Source organism: Setaria viridis, chromosome 2 (assembly GCF_005286985.2).
Source record: "Setaria viridis chromosome 2, Setaria_viridis_v4.0, whole genome shotgun sequence".
Classification (NCBI taxonomy): Eukaryota; Viridiplantae; Streptophyta; class Magnoliopsida; order Poales; family Poaceae; genus Setaria; species Setaria viridis.
This window is the reverse complement of record NC_048264.2, coordinates 8,316,196-8,329,880: the sequence shown is the minus strand read 5'-3', so window position 1 is coordinate 8,329,880 and position 13,685 is coordinate 8,316,196. Positions and strand designations below refer to the sequence as shown.

General features: G+C 48.7%; 2 protein-coding genes across 2 annotated transcripts; one reads left to right on the top strand and one right to left on the bottom strand.

Moving 5' to 3' along the window:
* Positions 1 to 6,371: 6,371 nt before the first annotated feature.
* Positions 6,372 to 9,703, bottom strand: LOC117842229 (UDP-glycosyltransferase 76B1). The gene is made up of 2 exons (XM_034722605.2): positions 8,899 to 9,703; positions 6,372 to 7,348 (listed from the first exon to the last, which is right to left on the bottom strand). Exons 1-2 carry the CDS (start codon positions 9,443 to 9,445, stop codon positions 6,471 to 6,473), a joined length of 1,425 nt encoding a protein of 474 aa, XP_034578496.1. The 5' UTR covers positions 9,446 to 9,703; the 3' UTR covers positions 6,372 to 6,470.
* Positions 9,704 to 12,668: 2,965 nt separating this feature from the next.
* On the top strand, positions 12,669 to 13,672 carry LOC117842748 (uncharacterized). The gene has a single exon (XM_034723257.2). It carries the CDS (start codon positions 12,840 to 12,842, stop codon positions 13,461 to 13,463), a length of 624 nt encoding a protein of 207 aa, XP_034579148.1. The 5' UTR covers positions 12,669 to 12,839; the 3' UTR covers positions 13,464 to 13,672.
* The last annotated feature ends 13 nt before the right edge of the window (positions 13,673 to 13,685 follow it).

Here is a 13,685-nt window from a genome sequence, read left to right as displayed (position 1 = left end):
GAACTAACTACCTACCATACATAAGTTTCCGGGCATATAAAAATTATATAAAATATATTAATCATGGATCTAGTTTTGTAGAACTCACCGTAAAGGATGTAACGGTGTAAACGAAATTTAAAACGGACACTTCAGAAAAAAAAATTATCACATTTTAAAACTGTAAAACAAACTAAAAGGAACCGTGATATAAAAAAGCTAACTAGATTTATATCCACCCGTGTGTGCATAGTAAGAGCATCTCGAAGAGTTTCCTACTTTTTTCTCCTAAAAAGTTATAGTTTGGCAACTCCCAAATATTAATTGGGAGGGGAAAAGATAGTCATCTCCAAGAGTTTCTAATAAATGACATCTAAAAAATCAAATTAAGGCCCACGTCACTTTTTCCGACTTTTTTTATTTTTTTATCACAAGAAACATATCGGCGTGCCGTACCCTGAGCCCACGATCTCCCTACCGCCGCCGCCAAGTCCCAGCCAACGCAGCCACCACCCAACCGGCTGCCGCCTCCTTCCAGCCAGCGACATGAGTACTACTACTGCTTCTACACGGTAAGGTGTAGATGTCTATCCAGTCCCAGAATACCCACCCAGGAAGCAGCAAGCAGTAGGCAAGTACTCCAATAACAGTACTGTCATTGTCAAGATTAGCGGATCAAGACTATGGCAAGTAAATTTCTTTTATGCGCGTAAGGCTCGGATGGTTGCGTGAGAGGACACGGGGTTAGACTGGTTCGGGCAGGAATAGCCCTACGTCCAGTATGAGGAGCTGCTCGTGTTACTCACGCAAGGTCTGTAGTAGGGGTTATAAACAGGCGAGAGAGGGAGCTGGTCCCAAGTCTCTTGGGTGTGCACTGATGCTCGTGAGGAGAGGGTGTGGGTTCTGTTGACTTGAGAGTCCTCCCGGTCTCGGGGCCCCTCGTCCTCCTTTTATAGCGCAAGGAGAGCACAGGAATTACAGGTGAGCTAGGCATATGGAGAAGTAAAAGAGATAAGCTAAGTAAAGTCGAATACAGGGAAAAGGACCGAGTCCCCGGGTCGCCGCCTTCCTCTCCGGCCTTTTTCTCCCGTCAGCGTGGTCGCCGAAGGGGGGCGGCTTCTGTCGGATCCTGTCGTCGATCCTCCAGTCCACCATCGTTGCCAGGCATGATGATGATGTCCGGCCGCCACAACCGTGCATGTTGTGGGGGATGGCTGACCCCTGTAGTCCTGCATACTGTCTGTGGAGCACGGACGTCGTGTCTCTGTCGCCGGACTGAGCGTGAAAGCGGGCGGCGCTCCCTCCTGTGCTAGGGGACGCACGTAATGAGTGCCCTACGGTGAACAGGGAAGGCCGCGGCCGCTGTAACCTGTGTGTTCCGCCCGGGTACTTGTGGCGGATCACGTCAAGGAGCGCGGGCGCCTTTCTACGCGCCACAGCCGCGGCGCATTTATGGCGAGATTAGTGGGGACCCACGAGATCCGCGCCCTCGTCTGCTGGTCTGCGCCCGAGGCGGATCCTTGTCTTGTGGGCCCGGATGAGTCCGACCCCCTACGCTTGGGGTCGGGCAAGGCAGAGCCTTGCGACGAGGGGTCGGGCGCATCTAACCCTAGGACTGTGGGTCGAGCGAGGCGAAGTTTCGCCAGCGAGGGGTCGGGCGTGTCCGACCCCGGGACCTTGGGTCGGGCGAGGCGGAGTGGAATGTTCCTTGCCCATGCCAGGTCGGCGGGAATCGCTATTATCGCAGGTGGGTCCGGACCTTTATGATTGTTGTTTAAGAGGTATAAGGAGGTCATTAATATTTTCCCCCAACAAGTACCATGCAGCGGCCAACAGCAGTGCATGTACCATGCAGGAATCGGCAATAAGCAGTAGGCAGCACCAGCCGACAACCAGCACGCAATCAGGCAGCAGGCAATCAGGCAATTATATGCTTTCAGTACCAACATATACCATTACGCTCCTACATTGTATCTGCCTATCTGGCTAAAGCACTAGCGCAATACTAAGATCGGCAGGCACACATCGTGAGGCACACATCGGCCGGCCACAGCCAGGCACCCTCTCGGCAACAAGCACACATCGGCAGCAGGCACACAGCGGCATCGCACAGCGGCAGCAGTTGGCGGCCAGCGGATAGCCACGACCGGCCACAGGGTGCCACGGCCTCGCACGTAAGGCAACCGCCATGGCCTGGCAAAGAGGCGGCATACAGCCATGACCTAGCACGGCAAGCACATAGGGACGGCTTCTGATCCAGTGATACAACAACGCAGCAGATTCAAAAGAGCACGGCCACGGCAAAACATAGGGACGGACGGACTGTGGCGGGCAAGGGAAACCTAGCGGCGGCGGTGGCCGACAGGAAGCCATGGCGCTGGCGGCAGCACAGCAAGCCCATGGCAAAACGATAGATCGGAGTATGTACTAGGTCACTACGTCTGTGGCGGTGTCGTTCGTTGACCTGGACGGCGAGCGATGGAGGAGCGGCTTCCTTCCTGTACGACCGCCACGAACGATGGACGAGCACGCGAAGGATAGACCAGCAGCAAAAGAAGGCGCGCCAGGATGGATTCCACACGGGAAGGTGAATCCGCGTGACCAACGAGACGCGCAAAGTTACGCGCGCGGGGAGGAGATTTCCCAAGTGCCTAAATATTAGGAGGATGGATTAGAAACTGTTGGAGAGAGATTTTTTCTCATTTTCTTAAAAACCAAGTATTAGGAAGGTAAATAGGGAACTCTTGGAGATGCTGTAAAAAGACAAAAGCTTACTAGCTTTTGGGCCACGATGCATTGGCATGCTTCACGAGCTGCAGGTCGTGGGGCACAGGAGTCGCGCGCTTCAAGACAAGCGCGACCGACGCGCAGTACCTTTTTCCTTTCGCAAAACATCACTTTTTTCTTTATTTATCTGCGACACGACACCCCTCACGGAAAGTACATTGCTACACGTCAGCGATCTCATAGGTCATCTCATGCAGTGTCACGTAGAATTTTTTATGATGTGGAGGAGAGAGAGCGAGAAGAGAGAAAGAGGTCGTTGTTTCGCGAAACAACCACCTCATGAGCTAAACTGTAGGACTACGAGACAACTTAACAACCATTGTACAAGTTATTGTTGCCATGCAACTCATAATATTTTATTTTTCTTATGCACAAATTAAGGAATTATATACCACTACGAGACAACTTATAGAACAACCCATTGTACGAGTTGTCTATTGAATCATCTTAAGATTACGTGTCAATGCATGAGACCACCTGACGACACCGATGTACTTGCCCTCAAATCATCTTAAGATTACGTGTCAATGCATGAGACCACCTGACGACACCGATGTACTTGCCCTCAAAACTAGGCCTCACGAAATCTGCCCCGTGCCTAACTTGAATTAATTGTTTAAGTTATATTTTGACTTAAAAACTGGATGGGCCAAGCCAAAATCGGCCACAGCCCAAAATAGTAGGCCAATCACTTGCCCGTTGGGCAGTCTTAGGCACAAAATTTGTGCCCGGAACAAACCGGGCTTTTTGCCGGCCCAGCTTGTAAAATTCTTGGCCTACTCGCAACCTAGCAACTGTTTATCTAGGAATGGTATTTAGAGATAGAGATGACAGTCCACTTATTCCACTTTGATTCAATAATATACGTGAAGTAATCTTGAGGAAAGATATTGCAGTGACACATGCATTTACAATACTTACACCTTTAGTATAAGTTACATTACATGCAAATGCAAATAGGAGACGATCACTTCCTCCGCCATTAATTTTTGATGTGGGACTCTACTCAAATATTTAGGTCCAGCCATGATATAGTCCTAAGTTTTTTTGATCTTTATACTTTGGTACCAATTATTAAGTGTAGTTTCACATTAAAAAATTGACCCATCACCTTCTGATATTAAAATTGTACTCGTATTTATTAGCTACCAATAGCATGGTGCCTCTCGCCTCTGCAACTCAAAGTAAATATTAAAATTTAATAAATCATAAAAAATCTAGCTGTATGTTGTCATAGTTAGATACATATCGCTCAAAGGGCCTGTTCGCTTCAGCTTATTCAGCCGGCTTATCAGCCACCAAACAGTATTTTCCTCTCACAACAAATCAGCCATTTCAGCTTTTCAGCCGGCTTATAAGCTGAAGCGAACATGCCCAAAGTTTTCAAAGCCTACGAGCACCTGTGCAGTGTTCAGCCTCTTGTGCTGCGCCGCGTGTCTGGATGGGACGTGGCTGCTTTCCTTGGTGGGCCGTACACGTTATATGTAACTAGTGGTGGTTGGATACTGGTGCTAAATTTTAGCAGTATCACATCGAATGTTTGTATGCTAATTAAGAGGACTAAATATGAGATAATTAAAAAAACTAATTGCACAGATGGAGTCTAATTCGCGAGACGAATCTATTAAGCCTAATTAATCCATCATTAGCAAATGGTTACTGTAGCACCACATTGTCAAATAATGGACTAATTAGGCTTAATAGATTCGTCTCACGAATTAGACTCTATCTATGCAATTAGTTTTATAATTAGGCTATGTTTAATACTCCTAATTAGTATCCAGACATCCAATGTGACGAGTGCTAAACTTTAGCACCCTAGAGCCAAACATGTCTGTAAAATACACCGTTTCTGCTTGGGTTGGGCTGCATTCCCCATTGGATTGGGCCTTTTACTTACCTCATCTTGCCTGTTGGACTGCGTGGATCCTACATGACTTCCGGTATCTACTTAGTTATTTAACTTTCCAGTATTTAAGATTCGTACACACAATAATATCCATTGGATGCATCCTCACTCCGCAACCCTAACTACCTCCACTGTCTTCCCCTGCCCCGCCACCACCACCCCCTACCCCGCGCCGCCACCCAAGAGCTTGCCAGTGCCTGATGCCCACGCTACCCCTCCTTCCCACACAGCCCCCCACGTGGCCGTCGGCACCCCGCGGGCGTGATCGCGCGCGCCTCCAGTCGCGAGCGTCGCCGCCCCGGGCACGCCGGTCGTGCGTGCCCCGCCACCACCCTAGGCCGCGCCGCCGCTCCTCGAGCATGCTGGCCGCGTGCCACCATCGGCTGGCCCTGTGCTCAAGGAAGAAGATGAGGAAAAATTAGAATGTTGAATCTTGTTTGTCCAAATGTTGAAATAGATGGTGAAAATTGTTGAATGTAGTATCTATAAATGTTGATTTATTTCTTAGAAAATGTTGAATCTAATCTTCCGAAATGTTAAATTTCTTTATCTAGAAGTTGGGCCTATTAGAGCAACTCCAAGAGCTCCCTTAAAATTGCCCCAAAACCTTATTTAGGGAAAAAATAAAAAAACTTACCTCCAACAGCTCCCCCATCCTTCCCGTAAAAATGCGCGGACGAGAAAAAACACCTCTGTCACCCCGCATATATCCGCGAGTGCGGTCCTTCCCCAATCGCCCCTGAACTGCTCCTTCCCGTGTGCTGATCTATTCCCGCGCTCTATTTTTCCCATGTGCACGCTGGGTCGAGGGCCGCCGGCGCGTAGCGAGGTGTTGCAGGCGGGGTCGAAGAGGCCGACGGCGTGAGGCTGGAGAGGCCAGCGGGGTCGCCGATGGTGAAGCGGGACCGGAGAGGCCGGCGGGTGCGTCGATGGTGTGGTGAGGAGGCCAAGAACCAAAACGGAAATGAGCCGAGCGAGCCATTCCACCCGCCGGTTAAATCCACCCCCTCCCCTCCACCATTTGCAAATTGACGCCACCCACAGCTCCTACACCCATCCAGCTACCTCCTCCACCCTCCTTGACCTGCGCCATGACCTCTGGCTCTAGGGATTGAAGCCCTTACACCCGCCATTGCCGCCAACCACCACCACCCACCTCACCGTCGACGCCTACCTTCCCGGCCTCATCCTGCCCAACTAACCATACAAATCGAACTCCGGTGAGCTTCTTACCCTCAAGCTCTCGCCAGTTCGTCATCTCCACTGAGTTTCCACGCTCGATTTCGCGCTCACCGCCGAAGTGCTGCCGCCGCTCGTCGTGGGAGGACTAGGGTTTCGGGGGAAGGAGTAGGGGAGAGGGTGCGCCTAGATAAAGAGGAGCTCACGGGGTAGTCACCGGGGTGGGGGAAATAGCCGTCGCGTTGTCGACACTGCGCCGCCGCTGCTGGCCAGGCGTGTGCGGGCGAGCCCAAGGAGGAGGAAGGAGGTGGGGGACTGGCTCCATCATCACTCCATCTGGCTGACTGGCTGAGCCCGAGGGGGAGGCTATGGCAAGCTAACACCGCAGCCGGCTCAGGCAGCTATTCCGAAACCTGGATTTCGTATGGCTCAGGCAGAGGCAGCTTTCTGAAAGCCGGATTTCTTCATTGATGGTTCCTCCCTGTTGACGACTTATTTGCTCAAATTAAAATGGAGCTTACATGTCAATACACGGCTTTATTAACTGCCTTCTCAATTTATGGGAAGCACTTATCACATCTAACAGCAATACTTTCTTCTTATGCACGGAAAATATCTAAAATGACATTATGCGCTTCAGCAGCGACTCCATTGCAGATTTGGAAGAGCCTTCTTCCTCGATACACTTAACAGCTTTGTCCTGAAGATCCTTAGCCCTCAGTCTCATCTGTCTACCTTCTTCTGTGCATAGCAACTTTTTAATAGCCATCTCGATCTCCCCCCTCTCCAACTCCCCTTCTATCTCAAACCCTATCTTCCACACTTCTTGAACGTACCTCATATTTATCATCTGGTCGGCAAATTGGGGCCTACATATCATTGGAACACCCTCACAAATGCTCTCCAGAGTCGAGTTCCATCCATTGTGAGTCCAAAAGCCACCAATTGCGTGGTGCCCTAAAACTTCTTGCTGTGGAGCCCAAGTCACGACCATTCCCCTTCCACGTGTCGCCTCCTCAAAGCCTTCAGGAATGCTCATCTGGTGTGAGGACTTGACCATGTTATGACGGATCACCCACAGAAATGGCATCTGGCTGTTGGCCAAGCCCCATGCTGTCTCCAACATTTCCTTTTCATCCATAGATGCCAAGCTCCCAAAGCTCACATAGAGAACAGAATCAGCCTCTTGCTTGTCCAACCACTTTAAACAAGTCTGGTCTTGTGCTAGCAAGCTTCCCTCAGTGCCTGAAGAAATCTTGTGAAGTGGCCCTATCGTGTACAACGGAACGCCGAGGCCATTGGAGATCTTTTGGACATCTGAATTCTCAAGGTCTTGGAAGGTGTTTAGGATGATACCGGAAGAACTACTTCCTGCATCCAATAAATCTTGTAGGCATCTTCTCATATTAGCATGCGTAGTAGTGCGCGAGAACACCATATCTCTCAGCCGTAGTGGTGTAAGCTCATCCAATGGCATGTCCAACTGAACCTTATCTGTAATTCAAAATTGAAAGGAAATGATCAGCATGCCCAATAGGTAACACAATTTGGAAGTATACATCTAATTTCTTCTAGATTCGAACATACAATTAATATTATATTATGACCTCCAACTTTACTTTTGTGGCTGCCAAATTAACAGGACAATGCAGTTCAGAAAACTCTGGAGTCTGGACCTTATTCCTATTTACACTATGAGATTGCACGACAAACTTCTTAGAAGCTCATGAATTTCGCAAGCCTTTAAAGGATCACTTGCATGTATGTGTGCATCTCAGTAATGCCTAAAGAACCTTACAGTAGTGCAGTGCCATCTTAGAGGTCATATTTTCTCCATGCATGTAATCTAAGAGATTTAACTAACAAACAGCATAATACATTTTCTGATGACTTGTCGTTAATAAACCCCCACAAGAACTTAATTTTAGCAAGGATCGTACAAAATCCCTGGTACCTGGCAAGCAAGATCCACTTTGATGGTGCTTGCATCATCATCTGCCAAGGAGCGGTTGTTTTGCTAAAAAAAACACATCTTTTTGTGATCTCTCAGTTCAGGAATTAATTGAAAGAAAGCTATGGCTGATAAATCCATCGGTTGGGTGGCAAATCGCAACAGCAAGAGACACCTAGAAATAATGATCCAGAGCATGCGTAAAAATAAATTAGTTTACCTTTAGTGGGCACAATACCTCGATAAATAGAATTTTGATTTCAGATATTTTCAATTTGGTATGAAGGAAATATGCATGTCAAAGCAATACAAGTTGAGTTCTTTTAAGGATGTTATCGAAATGTCAAATTAAAAAGGTCTCGTAAGTGGAGCCGGTGAACTCGTCTTTTCTTTCGTAAGCTGACTGGTGGGAAGCTGCTGCTAGGACACAAACCAAGGAAACACATCATACATTACACAAAGAAGACGTGCCTTGGCAATGGCTGTCTCTCTCTCTCTCTCTCCTTCTTGGGTCATCCTTTGTGAATTTCTTTTTTTTTTTTGGCAAGAACGTCCTTTGTGATCTCCTCTTATAGCTAAAAAACAATTAGTATAGCTCTTATAGGTTCTTGCTTGGGGACGGAGATCAGGCTACTAAATGCTTTTGGCCTGATGTAATTTGGACTGATTTGCTTTCCTACCTATAATGAAAGGCAAAGCTCCTACCATTTTGCTTCAAAAACAAAAAAAAAAACGGGTCGCGATTCGCAAAGCAATAAAGTTTTGGTAATATAAGGGGGAAAACCATAAACATTGTGGCAAACAAAGCCAAAAAAAGCCCAAATTAATTACATTCGCATGCTTCTCCAGAAAACGGCAATTTTATCGTACACCCGACACAAACCAGAGACTCGTGGCCCCCACCTGTCATTTCTCATGCACGGCGTTTTTGTATGCTTTCTAATCTGTCCTCCTTATCAGGAGGCTCGCACCGTACCTTATGAGGATTTGGAAGCCCGTATGGCCATGATGCGTAGCGTTGATTGAGATTGTGAGAGGTGATGGTGACAAGGCCATGGCTGCAATTGCAGAGCAACAGTGATCGATCAGTCACCTTGGGATGCCGGCGGGAGGAGGCCCTTGTCGCAGAGCGCCGGGAACGCCATGTAGGCGACGAGGCAGGCGGCGCCGCCGGTGCGCAGCACGAGCGTCGGCACGCCGAGCTCCTCCGCCACCAGCTGGATCCCGCGCAGGTTGGAGTCCACCACCAGGCACGCCGCCGCCTCGTCGTCCTCGGCATCGGCGAGCGCCTGGCGCAGGAGGTCCCGGAACGGCTCCCGGAGGCGGTCGTTGATCCGGCCCAGCGCGCCGGCGAAGTCCGCGTCGCTGCCGGACGGGATCAGGTCGGCCGACGGCAAGCCCTCGCCGACGGGGACGAAGCGGTACCCCGGCGGGTGGCGTGCCGGGTTGGGCGCGTTGAAGGTGGCGTGGAAGACGGTGATGCCCACCAGGCCGCCGCCCCGCGCGTGCAGCGCCCCGGCCAGCTGCAGCATCGGGTTCAGGTGGCCCTGGAACGGCAGCGGGAACATCAGCACGCGCCGGCGCCGGCCGCCGCCGGAGCTCGCCGCAGAGGCCGACGCGGCCGCCGCCGCCGCCGCCATGGCTCCTCAAGAACTAGCTTCGCCGGCCGGCCCTGCAGCTTTGGCGATCGGAGGGAGGACGACGAATCTTGGCGTCTGGTGAGCAGCTCAGCAGCTGGGGTGCGTCTTATAGAAGTTTGACTTGATTTTGAGGCGATTGGGATAGGGCCGAATACTCGAATGATTGCTGAAACGGAGATGGAATTGATAAGGATGCGCGAGATCGTCGAGGGGATTCGATTTGAGAGGTCAGTTTGGGAAATGCGTGGGTTTGCAAAAGCTTGCAGAGAGCCTTTATTTGGAGGCACTGTTGTCCGTTTGCCTTTTACCAGGCAAAAGGGAAGGACTGGACGGCTGTTTTTCACGTTTCTGTCGCGTCGTATTGCTGAACTATACACTGTACTGTAATACTACACTACAGTAGTAGTACTTTTTTTCTACACCATGCTTATGCTACAGTTTTACTCTTTTTACACTGTAGTATAGTACTACAGTCTACGGTGTTACTATCCTAACAGTATTGTCCTGACAGTATTGTAGGAAGCATTATTTGGCACGTGCGACAATTGTTTGCTGAGTGCCTGTACATGTCGTAATGAGCGAGTTAATGAAGCTGTCGGCGACGTTCCAGAGAAAATCATTGGGTAGAATAAAATAAGACTAAGGGTGCGTAGAGTCCTAAATTCTCGTAGAAATTATTTAAAAAAAGATTTTCGTTTCGGATCTAGATTCTCTTCGAAATTTTTCTCAGTGAATCAGAATCACTTTGTAAAACCATTTAACTAGAATCAGGTGAAACACCTAAAATGCCGTATTTCTAGAATGCCGTATTTCTCTTGTAGGTCAAAAAGAAGAAATGAAGAAATGTTTATGACCAATTCTCATGGAAATATTTCTGCTTACATTGTGTTTGGCACATATTCTGCCGTTTCTACCCACAAACGGATTAATTCTGCCATCCAAACGCACCCTAAATGCATGGATGCAACCGAAAGAATTTGAGAATCCCTTCCCAAAGAAAAGCGTGATCCAAAAGAACACAGCGTCCCATCGAACAAGCCCATCGTCTTTTATGTTGATTCTTGTTCCCTCCTTTCTCGTTTAGGAGTACTTGAGAACGGATGCAGTACTATTTATATTTTAAATAAGTCCGTTTTTCTTATCTCTACCCACCGTGGTGAGAGAGTCCTTTCACATTTTTAATACAGTGATATGAAAGATAATGACACCATAGCCTACATTAACCACAACAATGCATACACCCAATTGAAAACAAATCAGCGCTACCAACATCGATATATCATGCTCGGTATAAAATTTCTTGTTGATGCTCCAACTAAACATCATTTAATTCTCACAAGTAAAGATTATCTTATCATCATAAATGCTTGTTGACTCTCCAGCTAACCATATACTTTATTTCCCATGAGACCACATCTTTATTTGGTAATAAATGGTGTGGTCTCATCACGGGATCTTGGGAAATCTATAGGTGCCACCCAGGCTGTCTTCCTCTCTGGACAGAATGATGAGCGGCTACTTCATTGTTAATGGATCATACACACCACTTGGCGACTAATATTAACCCATATTTTTACATATATTGTATATTGCATGGTTTTAATCTATGGGTACCAAAATATAATCCGCAACTGGCACATAAAGAAATCCATGTTATAATATTGCAAGGTTCTCACAGCCAAATCAGTTAAAACTTTGGAGGGTCCTCCTTTCGTCATTACATTATTAGGCTATGCCTTGTCCTTTTTTTCCCATGACCTGCTAAAGATGTAGCATCTATAGCTTCCTTCTAAATTGTTTAAAAAACAAAACCTTCATTTTGAGGAAACAGTTTGATCTATCACAAGTACCATAAAAGTTTATTCAACAAAACAAACCTGCTGTGACGACGATAGATTTTACTGGGTTTGGTCCGATCACCCACAAAAAGTGCATGTTCCTATTGGTCGGTCATTCCTCTTCCTAGTCATAGATGCCAAGCTTCCCAAGCTCACTGCTCACATAAAGGACAGAGAGTTTGCCTCTTGCTTGTCCACTGGGCTAGCAAGCTAGTTTCAGTGCCCAAAGAAATCTTATGAAATGGCCCCATCGCATAGATTGGAACACCGAGCCCATTGGTGATCTTCCGGTGCTCAGAACACTCAAGATCTTCGACGGTGTTGATAATGACAGCAGAATTACACCTTTCTGAGATTTCACTAGACATCCTAAGCATCTAATCAAAGTGGCATATGCAGAAACTAGTTGAAAGAACACCATGTCTTTTAGAGTTTTAGCCCAAGTGTTGAAAGCATGGAACTGAAATTAATTGGACTGAAACTTGTTAATTTAGTTCACTCTAACTCATTTGCAGAGTTGGAAATAGCCGATTTCACAACACTTCCATAATCACACTTTAGCAACGCCATGCTCCTGCATGACTCGTCAAAAGTTTCTTCCAGAGGCCTAGTAGGAAAAATATAATATGAATAAATAAAGAATGCACATAGCTTGTTATCTCTTATTGAAAAAAAATGTTTATCGGTCCACTAGGTATTTGTAAAGTAGGATATGCATACATGTACTTATCATAAAAATACATTCTTCGAAAAAATATAAAAATAAATGTGTTTATATATGCAAAGCGTTTGTGTCTGTACGGCGAAATCAAACACGAGAAAGACATATCCCAATACATGGCACCGCTGCATTCGAGGAGAAGGGTGTGTGATAATGTTTGGACACTTTGTGGTCTAACTGAGCCTGAAAAGGCAATACTTTTAAGCTATGTGGGCGTAGGCCAACAAACACAAGACCAAATTGGGCCGGGCTTTTCATCGTGTCAAGCTGGGTCTTCGGGCTCCTATTTTTCTATTCCCCGTCTCTATTCCTTTTGACTGACTGAGAAGAAGAGTTCTCCTGCATTTTAGGGCATGTTCGCTTCAGCTTATAAGCCAGCTGAAAAGTTGAAACGACTGATTTGTTGTGAGAGAAAAATACTGTTTGGTGACTGATAAGCCGGTTGAATAAGCTGAAGCGAACAGGTCCTTAGATCATGTCACACCTAAATTCTTTTTCTCAGTCAGTCGCAAAAAAATGGTGGATACAAGTAGAGATGTGAAGTCTTAGTCAGGAATAAGATGGAGCCATTCCACACACGAAAACCTAATTACATGAGAAGTGGCACAAGTACATTAGCAACATTCATGGAAGATGGGAATGCTGGAGAACAAGTACAGAGGGGAGAAAACGCGAAGAGATAAACCCCACACGCTTTCTCCTTTCTTCCACGGCCCCACACCTCAGCTCATATGCACACACGTGCTCACCGACCGCGGCCGACCTCTCCAGCCCGATCCCCCCACCTGCAGAGGCACAGCCAAGAATCCAATCCAATCCCGAACAAGCGGAAGCCATGGACGGGGACATCGCGGCCGGCGGCGGCGGCAGCGGCGGGAGCGGCGGGGGCGGTGGCACGAGCATCCACGTCACGGCGCTGGACGGCATCGTGAACGTGAACTCGCTCTTCACCCTCGCCGCCTTCCTGGGCCTGGCGTGGCGGCCCTCCTCCGACGGGCCGGGGCTCGCCGGCGGCGCCGACCGCACGGGCAACCCCTGCGCCGCCGGGGACCGCGCCGAGTCCGACCTCGTCTCCTTCCACGTCCTCGCCTTCGCCTGCTTCCTCTTCTCCAGCCTCGTCGCGCTCTGCCTCAAGCAGCTCGTCCGCACCTACCCGCCACACTACCGCCGCGGCACCCCCGGCGCCACCTCCTCCGCTGGCGGCGCAGTCCTCGGCCGGACGGCGCGGATCAACCGCGCCGCGCTCCGCGTCGGGATCCTGGCGTCCGCCGTGGGCTCCGTCGCCGGCTGCGGCTTCCTCATGATGGCGCTCGTCAACGTCGTGCAGGTGAAGCTCGGCCGCCTCGGCTGCGGCGCCGGCGGGTCCGCCGCGTGGGCCGCCGTCGTGCCGCTCGTCACGCTCGTCCCCGCCGCCATGCTCATCTACATCGGCATCGTCTTCTACGCCTTCACCCGCTAGAGCAGATCAAGAAGCGCCAAATCTCACCCGGTAGCTAGCTAGATCCAGCGGAATCTGGTGTTTGAATCAGATCTTGGCTGTCAAATCCTTCAATCTTTCTATGTGATCTGCGCTGCCGCTGAGAGACCTCCAGAGGTACAATGCAGCTGACGTTTGTAAATTAAAAAATGTAATGCCTATGATTGTGTTTTCTAGTGTGCTTATTTTGAGTTGAGGTGAGCA